This window comes from Amblyomma mixtum, chromosome 1 (genome assembly GCF_055824585.1).
Source record: "Amblyomma mixtum isolate Tamu chromosome 1, ASM5582458v1, whole genome shotgun sequence".
NCBI lineage: Eukaryota > Metazoa > Arthropoda > Arachnida > Ixodida > Ixodidae > Amblyomma > Amblyomma mixtum.
The window spans coordinates 70402662-70424735 of NC_143012.1; the positions used below are offsets into that span (position 1 = coordinate 70402662).

The 22074-nt window shown below is 46.8% G+C and overlaps 2 protein-coding genes and 1 pseudogene across 2 annotated transcripts in view; 2 read left to right on the plus strand and 1 right to left on the minus strand.

Moving 5' to 3' along the window:
• The window catches only part of LOC149366712 (flap endonuclease GEN homolog 1-like), a 361675-nt gene that overhangs the window by 44559 nt on the left and 295042 nt on the right, over nucleotides 1-22074 (minus strand). The gene's annotated exons all lie outside the window — the stretch shown is intronic.
• On the plus strand, nucleotides 743-8758 carry LOC149366715 (uncharacterized; annotated as a pseudogene).
• Nucleotides 11198-12313, plus strand: LOC149366716 (iripin-8-like). The gene has a single exon (XM_089567504.1). The coding sequence runs from the start codon at nucleotides 11198-11200 to the stop codon at nucleotides 12311-12313; it is 1116 nt and encodes a 371-aa protein (XP_089423630.1).

The following is a 22074-nucleotide window of genomic DNA, read 5'->3' on the forward strand; positions in this document are numbered from 1 at the left end:
CTTGATCGAGCCCAGAGCAGATCCTTCTCTTTAATGGCTGCCAATATTGCGGGAGACATCCACTTATTGTCTAAATTTCGTTGTTTAACATTCACCATGCGGGAAGATTCTGCTTTGTGTGAACGAAAAACATCGACGAACCGATCATATAGGTCCGCAGGGGACACACTGTGTATAAAAGAATCCCAATCATGCTTTGCTATTCTTTCGTCAAGACGCTTATAATCAAGTACTGAGACCTTTTGCTGGCTGTGCATAGATGCAGGATGGCTGGAACTATCTGTTAACGAGCAACAAATGAAATAGTGGTCTGCAAGCTTGACCTCAACCACAGCAGACCGCACCGCAGACCGCAGCAGACCGTCGGCCATTTAGTGGCACCACTGTTGGGGACCAGGGGAGGGGGGTGAATACCCGCGTGCCACGCACCTGCGGCACGGCGAGCGAACCTAGCGATTCCCTAGGTTCTCCAGAGACAGGCCGAGGGAGGCGCGGTGACGCCACGTCTGGTTGAGAACAAGGGCAACACCGAAAAACGTCACGGAGAAGCGCATTCCATCGACCAATCAGCGTCTCCGGCCTACCTACCCCCAAACTCTTCTGAACTGATATCAGGAGGTCGCGTTCGTCTTGCCACGCCAAGTCCGGAGGAACAGCGTTCGTCGTTCGTGCTTTGCACACCTGTCAAATTCCATTTTATCTCAACTTTTTGTCAGCTGTGACGCCGTCCGTTCATGTGAAAATGCCCGGTCGGAAGCATCAAAGTGGTGCGTCTAAACGAAAGGTGAAGTTAGAAAGAGAAGATCGTGAAAAGAGGCTGCCAAAGATAACAAAGTATCTTCTGAATGCAGCTTCTGCGGAGCATTATGACTGCTCTACCCAGAGTCCGTACCAATACCCCGATAGTACCGATTAGTAGCAGACAAGAAAAATCTGTGCAGGTCTCAGTAATGAGCATGTCTAAAAGTGGCTCTGAATTATGAGAAATATCGAAATAGTAAGAAGCAACGAACTCAACATAGGGAGCACAGATGAATCAGCTAGCATTTTGGTGAGCTTGCGAGCTATCAGAGTATCGAGAGCGACTGGCGAAGAACGTAGGAACTTAAATTCAGGCTCTCGATAAATTTCTTTCAGTCGCTTGCGAAAGGAAGTACCCGAAAACAACACATTTAAAACTGTAAACAAATATTAGTGTTTTGTGAGCAAGGCGGGCACTCGTATTGTGGGCTGTATACAAAAGCACGACGCCTGTACAAAAGCTGGGGCGGGTTCGACTCAACTTCGGCAGCATGTCTGTACTTGTAATATGGTAACTTCTTATTTAGCCAGCCTGGCGATTACATGTGATGTAACCACTATAGGTTTTTCAATAACTGAGGCTGTATTTCGTGCGCTGTGTGCGCGTGCGCGAGTGTGTGAGTCTGCGTGCGTGCCTGCGCGCGTGCGTCGGTTTCTGCGTGCGTGCTTGCGTGAGTGTGTGTGTGTGGGTGGCGGGGCAAAAGGTAGGGGTGGTTCGGGAACAGCTAGTGGGCGCAGAGGCTTTTGATTATGATATTCCGGGTGTTGCAAGCACAGTGCTTCTGTGAAGGACTTGTCAGCTCCATCACTACGGTTTCCTGGCAACAAGCCAGATTTCACTCATCTTGGTTGTCTGGATCCTGGGAAAACGGTGCCACCTCGTTCGTCCATATATCTGAGCAACCGAGGCTAACCGAGGTCTGTCCTGTTCCTGAGTTAGCAACGTCGTTGCTACTCGGCCCGGCCCCTGCCACGGAGCTCCAGGTGTCCTTTCCGCCAGGCCCGATTTCTGCTTCTGCTGATCAACAGGCGCCAAACATCCCCGATGAGCCTCCTTCTACTGACGAGCGCCAGCAAACAACACTGCAAGAACCGACTAACTTGTTTCCTACTAGTGCGGCTTCGAGTCATCGTGTTCCCACCCCCAAAGTGTGCCTCGAGAGGACTGGTCAGACGGCTTCTCGCTGCGACAACAAAGAAGTACAGACCTCCCCGCAGCAGGAGGTAGGTTGTGAGGTTCTCCAAAGTGACCCTGCTAAGTGGCCGGACGTCATTACTGATAGCTTTCGGAGTGTATGCCTTGAGAAAGGACCAGTGTATTTTCAAAATCGCGCAGAAACTTTTCCGTCTTCCGAAAGACAATACACAACTCAGAAGCGTTATATATCACCTCATCTTTTCGTGCGAAAGGCTATAAATGGGGAAGCGTACGAGCGACACCGGTTGATGTATTCACAGTCCAAAGGTTCCGTTTACTGCTTCATGTGCAAACTATTTTCAATTCGAAGCAACCAGAGTACTTTCACCACTCATGGCTTTTCTGATTGGAAAAAAGCAGAAGAAAAGGTTTGCGCTCATGAAAATAGCGTCGAGCACCGGAACTGTGTGACAGCATGGCTCGCCCGGTCTAACTCGAGCAGCACAATTGACAAGGAGCTGGTTAAGCATCTTGTCACTGAGACCGCTTACTGTTGAAGCGCGTAGTCGTTGTAGTTAAGCTTCTAGCTGAGCGCAGCCTAGCGTTTAGGGGAAGTGATGAAGTTTTTGGTTCACCGAGAAATGGCAATTACATGGGAGTGCTTGAAGCCATTGCCAAGTTTGATCCCTTTCTAGAGGAGCACATCAAACGCTATGGGAACAAGGGAAAAGGTCACCCATCGTACCTGTCAAAAACCATTTGTGACGAATTTATCGAGCATATGGCAAAGGCTGTCAAAGATCGTCTCGTTGACGAAGTGAAACGCGCAAAATACTTCTCTTTAATTGTTGATTCCACTCCAGACCTTACACACGTTGATCAACTGTCAGTTGTTTTACGATACTACTTAAATGGGCAAGTGTACGAACGGTTTCTTGGATTTGTTCCAACTGAATCGCATACCGGCTTGCATCTTTTCGACACCGTGATGACCCTCTTGACAGCCAATGACATCTCAATTGGTGATTGTAGGGGCCAAGCATACGACAACGCGAGTAATATGTCAGGAAAGTACAAAGGACTGCTAGCTCAAATAAAACACCTGAACGAATTGGCAGTCTACGTCCCATGTGCTGGCCATTCACTAAATTTAGTTGGCGCGTGTAGTGTTGACAGTTGCCTTGAGGCTGTCAAATTTTTTGCTCTAACTCAGAGACTGTATGTTTTCTTTGCTGCCTCACCTAAGCGATGGAAACATCTTTTGAACAGCATGGGTGAAAGTGGGGACTGTGAGCAACTTGTTTTGAAAAGTCTCTCTTAGACCAGGTGGTCAAGGCACGCTGAATCATGTAAGGCCATTTTGAAAAATTTCAAAGCAGTCTTGTGCTGCCTTGAAGCGATCTCAAAGAATGAAGAAGAAAACGGTGACACTCGGAACGAAGCGCACTCTCTCTTCAAGAAGGTGACAAAACTAGAGACTGCATTCATGGCAATTTTCTGGAGTGAAATCTTGGAGCGCTTTGACAAAACGAGCGTAGCAGTTCAGAAACCAGGATTAGACATTTCTACTGCTGTAGAACTGCTGAGCTCTCTAGAAGGCTTTGTTAATTCGTTGCGACCTCTCTTTGATACCTTCGGGGAGAGAGCACGCACGCTAAGTACAAATAAATGTTATCAGGATGAGGGCAAACGTATCATTTTGAGTAAGCACCCGGACGGAAAAAGCGATAGTGTGCTACGAGGTAGAGAAAAATTTATCGTGGAGACCTTCAATGTCGTGCTGGATAGCCTAGGCTCTGCTTTGCGCGTGCGAAAGGCTGCCTACGCTGAGCTCTGCGAAAGGTTCGGATTCATAAAATTGCTGACAGAGGTTGGGAGCGAGGCCTAGCTCTCTGGCACAGCAGGCTGAGAGGTTGGTGAAAACCTACGAAAATGATTTGGAACCAGCATTTCCCGCTGAAATCGTTCAGTTTGCGAACTTTCTGCACAACTCTGTGTGCAAAGACACGAGTTCCCTGGGAATAATGAAGTTGCTGCAAGAAAGAAAGCTTACTGATGTGTTTCCGAACCTTTCCATTGCTTTGAGAATATACTTAAGCATACCTATGACAAACTGTGAGATCGAGAGATCGTTTTCTAAGTTGTCGCTGATAAAAAGTCGCCTTCGTTCGAGCCTCCTTGACAATAAGTTCAACTCGCTTGCTATCATGTCCATGTAAAGTGATCTTCTCCGCGATCTATCTTTCGAACAGACTATATCTGATTTCGCCAAAGCGAAGGCACGAAAAATGCCATTTTAAAATGAACTGTTTGCGGAGTACATGAAAAGTTCCAACGACTTTGTTGCATGTATCATCTCCCACCCTACATGTTAACAATGAAACTCTGAGCAGTGTAATTCAAAAGATGTAAATCTTCGTTGTCCGTCTCTTGTTTGTTCTTGTGATATTCAGCCTTCTTGTAATGAGCTGTATTGTTGTTGTTTTTGATAGTGCCACATTTATTTGGTGTCATCTTTGCTTGTCTTTCCTTCAACGAAAGTATTTTAAAATATGCTTTGTAATTAGAGTTGGTCATTTTCATATGTATTCTAGTGAACTTTATTGTGTTTGTATTGCCTTAAGTATTGCATATATCTGTTGTATATTTATTGTGTAACGTGTATAACGATTACTGCAGTCTGATACTTGAATTTTAATAAAGAAGGTTTGGGTACAATCAAGCGTCTCCTCAAAGGATTAGACTTAGTGATCCAAACAAATCCTAGCTTCTTCAGAAAACAGAATGCAGATTAAGTGAATTCGCTCAGTGAACAGATGTGCTGGTGTTTACAACAGCACGCGTCTCCTAAATTTTGTCGCACTCCTAATAGTAATAACACCGGGATTTTTTCTTTAGCTTTACCAAACTGAAAAACAAATCGGGATGTGCTAGCTTCTTTGAGGTCCCACAGTTTCACTTCGTGCTCCGGCGGCCACTAGGAAAGCGAAACACTCGTTTATGGGTTTATGTTTAGATTTATGGGCTTTAATGTCCCAAATCAACTCCGGCTATACAGGACGCGGATAATTTCGACCACCTCGGGTTCTTTAAAGTGCACTGATGTCGCATATTACACGGGCCTCTAACATTCCGCCTCCAGCGAAATGCGACCGGCGTGGCCGGGACAATTTCTTTTGTTCGTTCTTTTTTCTAAGTATTGGTTTCGTAGAATGAAGGTGTGAATGAAAGAGAGAAATAGGTGCCGTAGTGTAGAGCTCAGAAATAATTTCGACCACCTGGGGATCCTTAACGCGCTCTGACATCGCACAACACACGGGCGCCTTTTTGCATTTTCCCTCCATCAAAACACGGTCGCCGTGTGGCTGGGTTTGAATCCGGGTACTCGGCTCAGCAGCCGAGCATCTAACCACTGAGCCGGGACTTTAATTCTCCTTTTCAAATTTTCCCCACGAGGGCAGTAGTAAAAGTTCATCGTGTGAACAAATTAATTTTAATAACTTTTAATATTACCCTCTCGGGCACTAATTAACGAGTGTCTCTATTTCCTAGTCGCTGCCAGAGCACCCATCTCAGCTTTAGGAAGCTAGCTCAGCCTGCTTTTCCTTGATGCGCTAGCATTAAAACAGCGCTGCGAAGGAAAACCCGTCTGTCGGCTTGTGTACGGCGTCAATGAAAGAGGAGAGGAGGCGGCGCGCTGCACTGCAGCCCCGCAAGTTGTCGGTCGGCCCACGTGGCTCTTCCGTGGCGTTCGGCGCTCGGCCATATACGCACACGTGTCGGGCGTTCTAAAAGTCGCCTGGTGTTTTTTGCGCTGTAAACCTAATGTTACTGCGTTACTTCTGCATGAATCCCATTGATCGCCTTCGCTCTTTTTACTTGTTGGAATTAAAATGAAACATGGCATATATTCTAGTCGTGTAGCGGGGAGCAGGAAAGAGGGAGCAAGAAAGAGGGAGAGGGGGCCTACATCCGCATTAGCCCAGGGCCCCCATTTTATGTGAAGCATACTACTTTAGCTACCACTTCAGCCCTTCACCGTGGTTATGCGACTCCAAATCACGTGATACATGACGTCACACCACGTGACACGATGACGTCACGACAGTGGAGAAACGGGGGCCCACCTCGCGCCGTCGCTGTGGTTGTGCACCTCCAAATCACGTGACACGATGATGCCACACCACGTGACACGATGACGTCACGGCAGTGGAGAAACGGGGGCCCACCTCGCGGCGTCGCTGTGGTTGTGCGCCTCCAAATCACGTGATACGATGATGCTTCGCATTCTCCAGGCTTAACCAAGTTAAGCCTTAGCCATTTTTTTTATAATCCGGCCCTGTGCCTTTCGTCTCCTTTTGCTGTACGAGCTCGTTTTGTTGGCCATGTTCGTAGATAACGGGATGTAACATTATAATCAGTAGTTCAAGGAAAATTCGCGTTCACAACAGTAGACATATTAGTCAGCGTTCCTTCCCTGCCAGGCTTCACGAACGTTGGCTTGACTATCTGGCGGATATTTCTGAGAACGGCGAAGTGGTCACCTCTAAGAAGTCTCCTCTACCGAGAACCGGATTCATGCTTTCGCTTTGTGCGATAGATAGGTGCAATACACAGATGTAGAACTAAGGTCCCTAGATCGGTTTTAGTAGATGGGCTGCGGTGTTTTGCACCTGACACCTAAACTTCCTCGTCTCTTGCTGGACTCCAGTGATGACTTGTCCCAGTTCGGCGACGAGGTGCTATTTCCCGGGTGTCCCAGCTAAATGTAACCAACCTTTTAAAAAAGACGAAGTGTCCTAGTCCAGGGAAACCAACTAAAGGTTGTTCAGAGTCGCATGGCCTAGTCTCAAGTAGTTTTTTCATTCATCAAAGTAAATTAGTTAAGCTTAATTAGCTAACTTTTTAATTATAGACTTTAGGAAAAAAGTGTCAATGGAAATGTTTTAGATCGCCTCGAAAAACCGCCAGTAGTGCTGTTTTTATCACGGTACGATTTGCGTAGCTTCATTTGTCGGCCTTAAAAGAAAGTTAACACGTGACCAGTTGCTCGCTCGCATCTCTGCCCCAATGTGCACCCAAAGTCTCATCGAGGTGAGGACTTCAGGAAAACAGAATTTTATTCTCTAAGGCGCATCTTGGGACGTTGAAGTGGCACGGTTGTCATGTGGAAGCTTTTTTTTATCGTCTGAATTACGGTTAACGGCCGGTAAAAAAACTATCTTACGCAAATAGTACGTTGCTGCAATTGTTTCCGCCAGCTGTTTTTCAAAACGATCTGCAACTTTTCCATTGACACTTTGTTCATCAAGTCAATAATTAAAGTTAGCTTATTATGATTAACTAATTACTTAACTTTGAAAACGAAAAAAAATGTTCCAGGCTAGGTCACGCGACTCTAAAGAACCCTCAGTTGGTTTCAGACGGCTAGGGCATCCCGTGTTTTTTAAAAGCTTGGCTACATTTAGCTGGAACACCTGGTATATATTCATTTATAACCACCAGGGCTTTACGTGCCGAAAGGTGCGTAGATTTTCAACACACGCATGCCGTTGTTCAAAAACGTGGAAATGAAGCGACCTTCAATATCTCGGTCATGGCGCAGCACCTTCACTTTGTTGTCGCGAAGGAAAACAAGAGCTCCAGTACGATTTCGTACCGAATGACGTGTCGAAGTGCCCCTTCGAATGACGTGTCGACTTCCCCTTGCTTAGCTGCCCTCGTGAGGGCGCGACAGTTCAGCGTGCCTAGTACAAGAAAAAAAGTTGTGGTGGTGGTGGTGGGGGGGGTTAGATCGGAAGGGTGGTCGGTTAGTCAGACTATGGAAGGGTTCTCCTCAAAGTCCACCCCAGGCGAGATGAGAGGGTAGTCTGGAGATGAGTCATAACTATTGTCTGAAACAAACTCAGTCACATGCCTTGCCCCCACAGAACTCGCAGAGGGATGGCACGCCTTTCTCCTCGTCGCTGTCAGGCTCGTTTTCGCTGGAACTAGCTAGGCGTGGAGGGCCATTAAGACAGGCGCGCTTTGTTAGGGGCCCTCCTTCTGAAGAACTTCAGCTTGCTTCTGGGAAGTTGTTCTTTGTCTGCTTCTTGGTCTTCTTCCTGGGGCTTCGCTTCCTCTTCGGGTGGGTTCACTTGGCCTATGTTTCTTTGTCCTCGTTGGCCTGGGCCCAGGTGGCCGGAACCACGTCCACTTCCCTCCCGTGAAATCCTGAACACCACGTGAACGGCGACCACGTGAACGGCGCGTGCCGTTCACGTGGTCGCCTTCTCTTTTTGCTCGACACACGCATCAAACTAAAAATGAACCATTTGGTACAAGGAAGTTTAGTAAATTAAATTCCACTTTGTGCAACTAATGTGGTGTTGGTTCTTAAGCATAAATTAAAAATTATACTGTAAATCATGTTGCTAGTGTCTTCACGCAGACTGTGTTTCGCAAAATTCGGTGTTATTTAATCATTTTTGTTTTTGTTCTGTGATGGCCATAATTAAACTTATCATGCATCTCTTTGCGGGCTTGGCGCTTCGTGAGGCCATCGTGCAAGAGCAGGAAGAGTAATTTGTTTGAATGCAGCCCGACAGTCCCCTCGCAAGTGGAGTGCAACGATTACTTCAGATATGACTGATCAGTTCACTGGAGGACAGCTCCGTTGAGCACTTTATGGATGCCTCAGCCGTGCCACAGCAGCTTGCCGAGCTGTGTTGTCCAACCTGATTGGCACGCACCAAGCTTGAAAATAAATTATTTTCCCACAGCCTCTTCCACCATGCTCTTGAGCCCCCTTTCTTTACTCCCCAGGGTGGCCAGTGGTAGCGCAAGCCATCCTGTGTGCGCCAGAAGCGTAATTCTTGTAACTCAAAGCAATAATCGGGTCATTTTCTGGGAATTCTTTGGCACCCTAATTTATGAATATTTGTTAGGTAGAATGGGTATTATAACTAAAAGGTAGGCAAGGATATACAGCGCATCAGGAGAGGAAACCAACCCGGTAAAAAGTCCAATTCTTTGTAAATGTCCGTTACCTGCAGCAACATTTGGCTAAAATTAATTCAGGGCGAAACGACAGGTTCAACGTTGCGGTCTTGAAGGCGCGTTTCCCAAAGGCTATGAAGCCGATGAATCTCAACCCCTCACCGCTTAGGAACGCCGCAATGCTACCATTCGAAGGCAACGCGCGGAAGAATCGCTAGAAGGACGCGCATACCATTGCTTACGCAATTTACCCGGTTTAACCAGAGCTAAACAATTGGCAATTTTTTTTTTGCATTCCTTCCACGAAAACCAGACACTGCGGCCAGGATTCGATCCCACGACCTTGTGATCAGCAGACGAATGCCATAACTACGTAGTCAGCAACCGCGGCTGGTCGGTCAGCTAGAACCACAAGCGGTAGACGGTATAGGATACTAATTTACAGAATGTAAGTGAATGCATTCCGGGGATTAGTGGGGCAGATGGATGGATCACACACTCGTGACTGTGGGCAAATTAGAAAGCTGTCACCTCCCCACCAGCCTGTCCTTCATGTCAAAGCTAGGGATAAGCAGAATTCGAAATGTGTACGTGACGCATGAGCCGTAGCCAAGCTCGAAAATGCACAGTATAATCTGCAAATCATTATCTGTATTACTTCGCTGGAATAAAATAGCTCAACGTTCAGTGATTGCTCCCTGAAGATAATCTTGAATCTTTTTAAATAATATTTTCGGAGATAATCTTGCACTCAAGCCGGATAGAAATGTTCTGTCTCTTCGCCAAATGGGAGGCGATGACCAAAGCGGCAAAATAGGGCGACGCGCTCTCCATGCCCAATGTTCATGACACCACGGTTAATCCTAGATTAAGCTGTGGTTAACCTTGGCCCCCCTACCTCGATTTCACACTAGCAGATCCAACGGAATCTGTCTAGGGAGGGAATCGGTACACCCCATAGGCCGGGAGGGGGCCCCTTTGAGGGGCATTTAACGCTTCGTTCTTGAGTGAGACGTCACGTGAAAACTATTTGTGGACGGTGCAAAAATTTCTTGTTCAATATCCGCCAATATGGCCTGAAATTCCCAAAATAATTCGATGCACCTGGTGCAGGCGCTATCTGAAAAAAATTCCAAACAAAGTTGCCTCGGTAAACCGGGTGAGGAGTGTATACCGCGAATTGTATTAGTAATATTTTTTTTTTACGCACAACCACGTATTTCTTCGCCTAGCATTTTATAAACAGGGATCCACAACAAAGAGAAGCCGATAAGATGGCACTTTTGTCGACAAAAAATATGTCCGCCAGCCGACGTTTCGACCAGAGGCGCCCTGTCTTCATCCGTTTGCCGAAACGTTGGCTGGAAGGCTGAGCCTACCCCCTTCGACCCTTGTTCGTTTTTCTTTCTATAAATAGAAACAATTACTCCTCTCTGTAGTTACATTTTCGTGCAATGCCTGTAAAGGCCTGGGCGTTCGTAAATCAATATACATAGCTCCTCGCCGCCGAACTGGGTCAAGTCATCACTGGAGACCAGCAAGAGACGAGGTAGTCCAAGTGTCAGGTGCAAGACACCGCAGCCCCTCTATTAAAGCCGATCTAGGGACCTTAGTTCTACATCTGTGTATTGCACCTATCTATCGGACAAAGCGAAAGCATGAATCCGGTTCTCGGTAGACGAGACTTCTTAGAGGTGACCACTTCGCCGTTCCCAGAAATATCCGCCAGATAGTCAAGCCAACGTTCGTCAAGCCTGGCAGGAAAGGAACGCTGACTAATATGCCTACTCAGAGTAACATGTGCTGACATCTGTCCATCTGCCTCAAAGACAGTCTCCTTTGTGCCCTTGGTGAGGTCACCAAATAATCTATGGCAGCGTCTCTCGAGAGTTGGCAGCAGAGCATTCTTTCCAACACTGGAATTTCCGGAAAGAAGGCTCAACCAGGTCTTTCCGCGGCTTTGTGCGCGACCCAGTCGGGAGGGGGCGATCCATTGTCCGGACTGGAGGGTACCGCGCCCTTCTTGCTGTTCCCGCTACGATGAATCATGCGCGTGGCTTGACGCTCGTGCTTCAAAGCTAAGCCAATCAGAACAGCGTTTTTTCACGAGAGAGAAAATTCTTCAGGCGCCATTCGCTGTGCCTGGCCGGGGTAAAAATCGAAACTCCCATTGGCCACCGCAGAGGAAGGGGTAAAAAGCAAAAAAAAAAAACACCACTGCCAGTCGGTATAAAAAGAGGCGCCTTACATGCGACCTCCAGACCTCGGAAAACATCCACCATGTTGTTTGACGGTGCGCCGCTCGTGAAAGCTCACAACCACTTCGCTGTGAACCTCCTCAAGCGCTTGGCGACGGAGGATCCTTCTTCCAACGTGTTCTTCTCGCCGACTTACATCGCCGCCGTTTTCGCCATGGCCTACGCCGGCGCCGCGGAGAGCTCGGAAGACCAGCTGTCATCGGTGCTGGGTCACACCGAGGTCGGCCTCACGGACAAGTCCTGGGTCCTCCAGGCGTACAGGCTCCTCCTCGAGCGCACGTACTCGAACGTGACGCTGGAAGTGGACAACATAGTCCTGGTGCAGGACAGCTTCGATATCTCCGAAAGCTACAGGCAGCAGCTGCAAGATGTGTTTGACGCAGAGCTCATGTCCGTGGACTTCGCCAGCTTCGGAGTCGACCCCGCGGAGGTCAACGCTTTGGAGCGAGAAAACATCGACAGCATCCTGCCCGAAGATGAGCCGCTGGGCATGGTTCTCTTCCTGTCCAACACCGTCCACTTCAAGGCTACCTGGCTGACCATGTTCGACCCGTGGGACTCAGGGAACAAGTCCTTTTTCAACCTGGGTACCACCGAGGTCAGTAAGCCGATGATGCAACTCACCAGCTACTTCCCCTACACTCGTCTCGACGAGCTCGGCGCGGCCGCCGTGGAGATCCCGTGCTCGGGAAACAGGTTCGCCATGGTGGTGCTGCTTCCGGACTCCGCGACGAAGCTCGCAGAGCTCAGGGACGACCTGTCGCTTGCGGTTCTCGAAGACCTCGGCAGGAGTCTCTACCCCTGTCTGGTAGCGCTCAGCCTGCCCAAGTTCAACGTGAGCGTCAGCTACGACCTGGTGCCCACCATGCGAGCCCTGGGACTCAACGTCGTCTTCGGAGAGTGGGCCGACTTCAGCGGAATCAGCGCGACCACGCCGACCTACATCTCGGCCGCCTTCCACGAAGCGTCTTTTGAGGTCAGTGAAGAAGGAACCGTCGAGCCCGCAGTGACCACCAGTTTGGCGGATGGACCTCCACCGGATATCACCCCGTTCACCGTGGATCGCCCGTTCATCTACTACATCAGGGATCGCAAAAACAACCGCATTTTTTTCATGGGTGAGATCCACAGTCTTTGAGATGGGAGTCATCGTCCTCTGCACGAGAAGAATTTCAACTGAAGGAGCGGTTCCACGGCAGGCAAGCGTCTGAAAAGTCGGGTTGAAATAAACTACTCATACTTTCACTGCATTTCTGAGAATTCGTTTTTATTCCCGGTCTGAACTTCCTCATTCTTATTAGTGGCTTAGAGGAGTATGCCAACGGCCCTTGACATGGGCGTCCGGAAGGGGGGGGGGGGGGGGGGGGCAAGTGGGGCGACTGCCCCCCCCCCTCCTGGAATTGCGGTTATTTATGCACTAGTAGAAAACAACTACACAGCTTGATTAGCACGCTTAGATGATATTAAGTTATCGAATTTTGCTTATCGAGTTCAATTCTTTGTTAATTAATAAATTCTGTTTGTTCTCCAAGCCTAGCCCTAATTTTTGTTTCATGTGCGCAATTTATACTACAAATAGTTCCTTTTTGGTGCTAACCTACCGCCTCCCCTATACCCGGCCATCGGGTGCACCCCCCTGGAAAAAGTTCTGCGGGCGCCCTTGAGCCTATTCGTAAGGCCCATTAATATCCTCACACAAAGGCCTTACTTCTTAGATTGAATGTCCCTCAAAAACGTAGATGGTTTAAGGGAAGTAAGGAACAATGGGGATTTAACATAAGGGGTCACTGAATTGTGTAACAAAGGAGAAAGCGGATCATTTTGATGTACCTGACCGCTTCCTCTGATCATCCCCCGTCTGGTGCTGTGACAAACTTAATGGCTGTCATCTGTGATGCTTACATCTATTCGCAAAACCAGACCAATAAAAAGTATAGGCTTCCCAAGAACTCATTCTTTGGGTAATTTTTCACTTAATTGGGACCTTTCCTTGTAAGTGAGCTAGTATATATATGCGCGCGCAGGGTGTCATGACATTCGAAACACCTGTAGACTGCGACCGTGCGGCACCTGAGCTGGGGCAGCGGAAATCAAAGGATACCAGGCGGGCTGTAGTAATGAAATGAAAGAAGTGAAGGGAAAGAATGGGGAGAGATAAACTACAAAGAGATCTTGTTACATATTCGCATATTAAAGCGCTAACCGCATGAGGCGATAATTCGCCTCAATGAGGGCCGCCGAACCACTGTCGCTCATTGCGTCGCCCGGTTTCTGGGTTTGCAGAAAATATCGCCCGGAAGTGCCGCGCGAGACGAGCCAATGACGGTAGGTCTTGCGGGTACGCAACTTCCGAGCCGTTTTGCGCGCGAAAGTCGTTTTTTTTTTTTTTTTTCACCGGAGACGCAGCCGACGTAGCCCTCACCACGGCCGGTGCTCCTCCCGTGACGTCACGAAAAGAGGCCCACAGTCGCCGCCACTTACGGCGGAGCTTAAGGAATCGCGACCGGAATCAACTAGCAGCAATAAGCTTACATTTATCAGTCCACATTTTTTTCTTTAGTTAAAATACTGGAATGAATAGCAGACAATTTACGCGGAATTTATTTTGAGGCACTAGCCGCAAACCATCTGTGCAAAGATTGTTTAAGCACTGATGTCAGCATTTCTATCGCACTGCGCCTTCTCGACTTTCTCAGTAGATATTTTTCTTCATGCATTACTTGAAATAAATTTGCCAATATTTTAAAACTTTTCCTTTTTTTCACATGGTTTTATGAAGCATAGCGATAATGAAGAATCAAAAACTCTCGAATAGCTTTCACAACTGCGTATGTGTATTGTTATTGGAGATACATGTATTTGTTCTAGGGTCATATTTTACATGAATACGATCGCTTTCGATACAGGTACATACATTGCCACAGTTTAAGTATTTACAACATAACAAGTGGGTTTAGAAGTTGACATATAAAACACTCATGTTGCTATTTACAACGGAACCGCTGCCTTATTCCGCAGAGTCTCAGCTTTTCTCTTTTTCGCCTTGGCGTTGTCATCCAATATTTTGTCGTTCATCTTGCAGCAGTAGTTCTTGAGAAAAATGTTCGTGCTACCCCTTACGAAAATGGCAGATATGGGCCAGATATATGTTATATATGGCTGTATATACTCATATATGGGATCATATAAAGTTAAATAGGTCCATATATGCTCGTACATACGGCCAGATATGACCATGGGAAACCTGATATGCCGCTATATACTGCTATATATGGGCGTATAAGACCACAAATACGGGCAGATACGGCCATAAGCTACCTTATATAGTGCCATATACTGTTATATATAGTCGTATTTGCGTCCTTATATAGATGCTCTTTCTTTATATGGGGACCTTCAAATCCTTATATGGAAACAATCTCGCAGATATGGAACATATCCTACCTCATATATGGGATGCTTGTGCCATATACTTCCGAACTTAAATAATTAACTTTGTGTCAAACATGATATTGTTGGTCAATGAAGATGGTGAAACACACCGCACAACATGGTACTAAGCTTTGTATGATTGAGGCTTCAATCAAGTTAGACTGCTATTACATAGCGGTGTTTAATTAAGGTGAATTAAAGTACAGTGCTATAAATCACCTTCAACTTTTCTATGATTTAAATGCACTTATACATGCATATACGCGCTTTCTATCTTGGGTGGACTTCGAACCTTCCTGACGAACTGAACCTTCCTGACTGGGTCTAAATAAGTGGATTACAAGTCCAGCGAATTGGTTGCGATCGAAATCATAGTTTTTAGGAACATAGATAGATTATAGAGTCCCGAACGTACAACAACCGCTTGGGGATCGAACTCAGCCCCTTCGCAAACGTGATGAATACTCAAACCATCAAGCCGGTGGTGCGGTGTACGTTCCTTCTTTGGGCGCTGTTCCCCAAAACTATGTCGTTCTGAAGGACTGGGAAATCTGCATTAATTGTTTGCGGTAATGCCGTACAACAAACGTTTGCAAAACCGCTGCAGCATACAGCCATTTCTTGTCCAGGAGCGTAAATAACACATCGCTCCTTGCGGCACAGGGATGAAGATTAAAACGCTCTAGTATAATTATCAGAGAAAAAATACAAAATGTTTGTAAATTCATCTATCTAGAGTTGCCAGCAAAACGTTTACAATGCAGACGAGAAAAACTCCACAGCTACACGCAAATCTTTTACCTATCGCCTTTTCCGCGCCACCGAGTCTCCGTGGTGTACTGACCAAGCTCGTCATTCTACTCCGACTGTTGTGCCAAGCTGAACAGTTTGTAAAAAAATCTTCTGCAAATAGTTCTTGATACTATGCGCGTTGGTCTGTTTCTTTTCGCCTCAACTTTTTCTTCCCTTGATAATCCAACCTCCCCTGCCGGCCGATATTCAGATGCCAGTTCTGAGACCGACCGTCACGGGAACGCAAGACATCCCTTATTTGCGTAATAAATGAGTCGCCGCTGTGCCCACGGTCAGCCACCACTCACGGCAAAATGTTCCTTACCCTACTGAGCGAGAGATGGCGTTGCTGAGGCGGTGAAAAAGCAGACCTTCGAAACCCGCCCAGAATAGCAGAAAAGCGACACATTGCCGCCTTCGGCGGTGCTCAGAAGGTAGCTGGAGGGTGGGTAGTCCAGGTCCGTGTCACTTTCCCCCTTTCTTTCGCTCCGAAAGGCACGCCGAGGGTACCGAGGGAACCAGAGCTTTGCAGAGGGGCATTGCAAGCGCGAGTGAAAAGCACCATAGCACCGTCTCCCGCGACTCCCCACAATTGACCGGACAGACCTGTCACCCCTCCCATTGAGAAGTTGCGCGTAACGCCCTTTCTCTTGAAAAAAACCAGTTCCGCAGATACTTTGCACGTGTTGGACTAGCTGGAAATCTGTTTGCGCTGACGCTTGCTTTTTCCTTCGTGCTAGAACGCTGACGAGATTAAGAGAATTAGGAAAATGTACAAGGGCGATAGAAAATAATGTGAACAGCATGTTGCCTACGCACTGCGAAATTGGAATTCCAGTCGTTGTGGTGTGTACACTCTTCTTGTCCGTCGTCTTGTGTGACTGGTTTTTTCTCCGTTTACAATGTACCAACTGGCCCGCATTTCGACCCTTTTGGAATTCATGTCTGTAGCGTACTTGCGTTCGAATTAGGCGCCGCGCTGTTCGCATTTCTTTCTATCGCGACAGTACCCTCTTAGGTGCAGGTTCCAAGAAAGAGTGGTCAGCGATTTTTTTTTTCTGCGCCGAACCTGAAAAAAAAAAAAAAAAGAGAACTGACAGTGCATCAGGTCCACTTCGTGGAGCAGATTGTTGACGAAACCGCCGTTACCGTTGCGGCGAAATATGTGTCGCAAGTAATTGGCAAGTTCATTTAAGACGTGTAATTCGAGCCTAATACCTTTTTTTTGTGGCCGGGACATTTTCGCAAAATACTTAATTTTTTTGGGTAGCTGAGCAGTTCGATGTACGCAACTTTTTTTGCCAAATGGTTGGAATTTCTTTACGTTTTTCGCTGAATAATAACGAGTATGTGTTTATTTGGACGTAAAATGAAAATATTCGAGGCTGAAAAGAAAAACGAAAATACGCGCGAAATGCGCTTACCAGCTGCTCGCTTACGGCTACCAGAAAAAATGCTATAGTTTGGTCGATCACTACGCAGTGGTAGGTACATTAAATTTAATGCCGATTGCAGCGCACGTGCATTCCCAAAACAATTTATTTGCAAAGCCATCTCTTATATTCAAATGCTCACTCATGTGCAAGCTAATATCTTTACTACTTTTACTTTGAGACATTTTTTACATCTAGCAAAATAACTTCGGAAATTGAGCCGCGCGTCACACAAAGGAACAATGAGGCGATCACTGACCTTGCTTTACACGCGTCTGCCTAACGCAGCTGTTGATGTCAGCCTCCAAAATATTTGTTTGCATTACCTTACCGGCGGAGGGCTTTAATGGCAAAAAAAAAATATAGTTTCGTTAGCGCGAGCTCTACGACTAAACACTGCATGCTTAGTGAATTACAATGAAAGTTCGTCAGAAATAATATACACGCGCAACATACCAAACCAATTTAGCAAGAGAAAACCGCCTACTTCAGCTTGCGCAAAGAAGTTATCCAGGCTTGCCGTCTCTCGTTCTCAATCATTTCACAGACAGCAATTCCGGGAAAACCTATTCTTGAATGGGAAAAAGTGCATGAACGTATTTTTTTTTTGTACACTCGAAGATTTCATCAGACATGGCAGTTGCGCGAAACACACACACACAAGACAGGTTACTGATTTTATTCAAAATGCAAAGCACATATTTAAAGGAAGCAAATAGAATGCACTAGAATGGAAAATAGAATGGAAGATTTCACTACACCAACTTCCCGTCGACATAATTGCATTGTTTTTTTTTGTCTTGCTATTAATGTTTTTGTTATCGCTCGATGCGAGCGATGGAAAAGTTCTGCAAGATTTTGCTACACATCGATAAGATTCACCATTACCTCCAAAATTTCCTTGGCAGGTGGTGACAAATTTTGAATATTGAATTTTTTTTCCAGGAATGTGGGACATATGTCCAGGAAATCTATAGAGTTGCACGGGCTGCTCTTGGCCGTTGATGTTGTGAGAACTATTTTGGCAGCACCCGAGACAACAATGCGTTTCTCCACTCTCTCAACGTCGCGGCATTCCAGTCATGACTCACAACGAGCGGCAACCCCTCTTTTGTGCACCCACGAGCAGGAAGGCACGTGTTCACAATGAAAGAAAGAGTGTCAGCAGCGCGAGCAGCACGCGGGTACCAGTCGAGGCGTTGCTGACTCCATGCGCTCCGCCGGCGACGTGCCCACACAGAATTTCGGAAATGACCAGCAGGCATAAAAAAAGTGCAATATAATCGCTGTTTTACATTCCGGATACATTACAAGTCCGGATAGCGAAGCTGGTTGACTGGCTTTAGCATTGTAGTGAATTAAAACGAGGACGCAGGGATTATATTGCAGTTTTTCGTGCCTCACTCATTGACGTCCCACTCATAGTTAAGTTATTGAAATTTAAACAGCAAGAGAAAAAATCGATAACAAATAACAAATCGATAACAAAAAGGCGATATGCGTGTTCGCGTTTCATTCCGGCTGGATTGTACATCCGATCCTACTTATAATGAACCTGACGCTCACGCTCATTATGTTTGCTTCTTACTATGATGACTCCCCATATTACCGCTAAAAATACTAAATCAGAGAAAGATAGCTTTTGTCTCTTGAATTGAAGTCCATTGTGCACGCAACCAGAACATATCACGGCACTTTCCGAGCTCTCCAGCGCCGTCATGAGCTGCTTCGATGAGACCCTTGCTTTCGACGAATAAGCGCTAGTCCGCATTGTTCGCGTATGTGGTCTCGGCTTTTGTGGAGTGTGAATACACAAGTTTTGGCGAATGCAAATTGTCACAAGTGAAGTTTTGGAAACTGTAACCCTTAGCGGAGGATTGCTGATATCGCAGGACGAATAGAACGAGCGGGAAGCGCCGGTGTCACCCGGCATGCCGAGCATTGCTTTAGGGAGCCGTCAACAGTCGACCACTGGCGCCGCTCGTGGATAACAAATGAGATCATTTTCGTTGATGCGATCAATCGTCGAACATGCTTCTGGATAAAGCAGTTCAGCACCGAGTATTTGTGCTATGGAAGAAAGCGGATCTGCCACGACCGAGAAGCGCCAGTTCTCCGGCTATCAAGTGTTTCGTCGCAATCATCCGGTCTTCTTGCAGTGATCATGCTGTGTAAACAAGTATAGTTACAATCCGCGCATCAGAAAGAGAATATTTAACATAGCTTGCGTTTTATGCCATACAAACGATCACAGACAACGGTGGTACTGCAGTGCAGTCGACATTTGTGTATTCCCGCTGAAATTTCACGCACACGCTGTAAATGCTGAATGACGAGTCATTAACTTGAAGCACTAAATTAGCGACAACGCAAGCAGTGTGCTAAACAAAGAGGAGAAGAAACAAGTCAGCAGCAGATGTCGAAATCAAGAGGGCCGAAGCAGTTGCGGGACGCGGCTCTGAGGCAAGATAACGGCCACCGCCAATGACAGGGGCGGTCTCTGTTCGCATTTCGTAAGCATTTGAAACCGTCGAATGTCGGCCGGACGCCGAAGAGCCTCTGAGTGCTCAACTTTCCGCTAAGATATCTTTTTCCCATTTTCCGCAAAGCTCTGTCGACTCGAGTGGCGATCGGTTCGACGGGATTTCAAGCAGCCGTGTAGCACGCATTGGGCATGGCAAGGAAAATACTAGCGATAACGTCAAGGGGAGCGATTAGAGTATTACTGAACAAACTGGTGTCATCCATATCTTAGCACTAACAAAATGCGGAAAAATGAGCTTAGGGTGGCCAAGTAACGAGCCGAACAAAGGTCGGCGTTTAGAGTGGCAGAGTGGACTCCAAGGGCAGCGAGTCACAGTCAAGGCTTATGGAATGTCTGATGAGCAGATGTGACAAAAAACAAGGGTAGCCTCACCCTGCCCGACTGAATTCAACAGCAGCTAATCGGTGGTCGATGGGAGGGTTCTTTGTCTTGTAAAATTGATCACGGATGACGATGATGGCGATCCCCGTCCTCAACTTTGGAGTGAAAAGCGACCCTCAGATCAGGCAATTCGGTTCTTATAGCCGTTGCAGCCTTCTGCTTCTCCTTAAAGAACTACAACATGTTGTTGTGTGCTGCAATGGAGTACAGCGCACACAAATCCCCCCCCCCCCTCAAAAAAAAAAAAATTCCGACCCAATCCGTGCAATAATGCATGCAAAACAGTATATACCAGCGATCTAATTTTTCCAATGAAGTATGCTAACTGCTGTTCCCTGGTAGAAGGCATTTGTTGCTGATTTTTGTGTGTTCATGACGACGAGCACTAGAAGAAGCTGAAAAGTGTTTTGTTTCATTCTAGGCAAGAGAAATCGAAGAAACATCACGAGATGCACCTGGTCATCACACCAGGGAAAAGTTTGGCGCCCTTGGTCACTCTAGTCAGGTCATAATCACGTCGATTTAACCGGACATTGAAGATACCTCAGAACGCCGTCGTTTTTTGAAAAATTCAGGCAAAGATAACGCACTAACACAATGACTGCCTGTGTTTTCACAAAAACAAGCACTTAAGCCTCAACAAGTAATTAGAATTTTAAGAGGTTTGTTAGGAAATTAACGGTGATAATTCCACCACACTATACGGCCGCTTGGCCGAATAACTTGCATACAGAAACCGCTGTGGTGTACCGCTAATCATTTCTTAATATAAATTGTGAAACCGCACCTTCACAACATCATTTATGTGTGCAAAAAACACATGAAACCTATTTGTCCAAAACGAAAATTGCCGTTTGACTAGCTACATATTTGATAGAGAAGGCGCGCCGTTACCTTTGATAACCAGCTGAAAGTTTCCCGTAATCTACCCTGTCCTAAAGCAACAAACATGTAAAATGACGTGATTATGTGCCACAACGGGCAGCTAGTACAGGCATTCAAGAAGAGAAGACCGCTCACGCATGGGGTGCCGAATCTGCGGAACAAGCAGGTGCTAAATCTGCGAGCGAATGCAAACGTCAAGCTGCGCATCGTATCAATCTCTAGGAAAGGCGATTGGGACCTTTGTGATGTATCTGACGTGATGTATGGTCGAATTCATTGCGCAGTGTCCAGCACAAGGAGCAGAGAGCTAGCGATTTTCGAAATTCGCTTTAACAATCACTTCGAATATAACAGGTTTCAATCAAGCCTCTCTTTGGTTTATGTAGATAGGACGAAATATTTATTCGGTTCAGTTTACATAATACGTCCTACAGAGTGATCCGAAAACACGACGCAGCAGGGGTATCGTTAGTTATATTTGTTTTGATAAAGATACACGCGATATAAAGCCCCATCTCGATGGACACTTCCAAGGCATACACGCGAAGCGCCTGCGCGCCCAGCACGCACCGCGACGGTCGTCGAAAAGTGGCATGAACCTCCATGCTCCTGGTGCTGGCTCGCTCTCCCTCGGGAGCCGACTGAAAAAAATGTCAAGCCGTGAACAAGAGATGGTTGGGGAGCTGCAAGGATTCCAAGAAAATTTAGGGGAGGAGAGCTTCAAGCCATGAAGAAAAAGAGTCCCCGACAGCCCCCGCGGTCCTCCCATTGTTGTAAACCGGACCCCGCTTCTGACGCGCGCGCGAGCGCCCGTGCGCAGGTGCCGATATCTGACATGCACAGATATGCACAGATATCTGCTAAGGAAGGCATTGGTGGCGCCACCCTTGACTGTCGTCTGTTGCACAGAGCTAGAAGCCGGACTCTGCAGTGTGCTACGCACTTTCGTGCCGGGCGAGCAATTTCCGGTTATACCCGTTGTTGCATCCACTTGTTTTTCCTTTGAAATCATGGTACAGCGCCACACTTGTGCGTTTTGAGGAAGAAGACACTTTTCACGTCGTGAAAATGACCTGCGCCAAGCATGCATGGGATGATGAGCCATCGGAAGGATCCAGGGTGCAAGTGAGCGGGAAATACCAAGGTTTCTGTGAACCTGCAATCATCAATATTTCAGGTAAGCGTGAACAACCATTTACTGTTTTTCCCGTATTGCTTTGTTGGTTACCTTTGTCAATGCCGTCGGCAGTTTTCGATGATAGGGCTATAAATTAAGCTAAATGCTATCATAATGCATGATTTATTTCTATGTGCAGTCGGAGAGTAATCTCTCATTTTTCAGTAGCTAAATTTTTACCGCCACCGAGTTGCGTTCCTGCCAGCGGTAGTTCAAGTGCATGATATGAATTGTGTAACGCAAAAAACATAGAC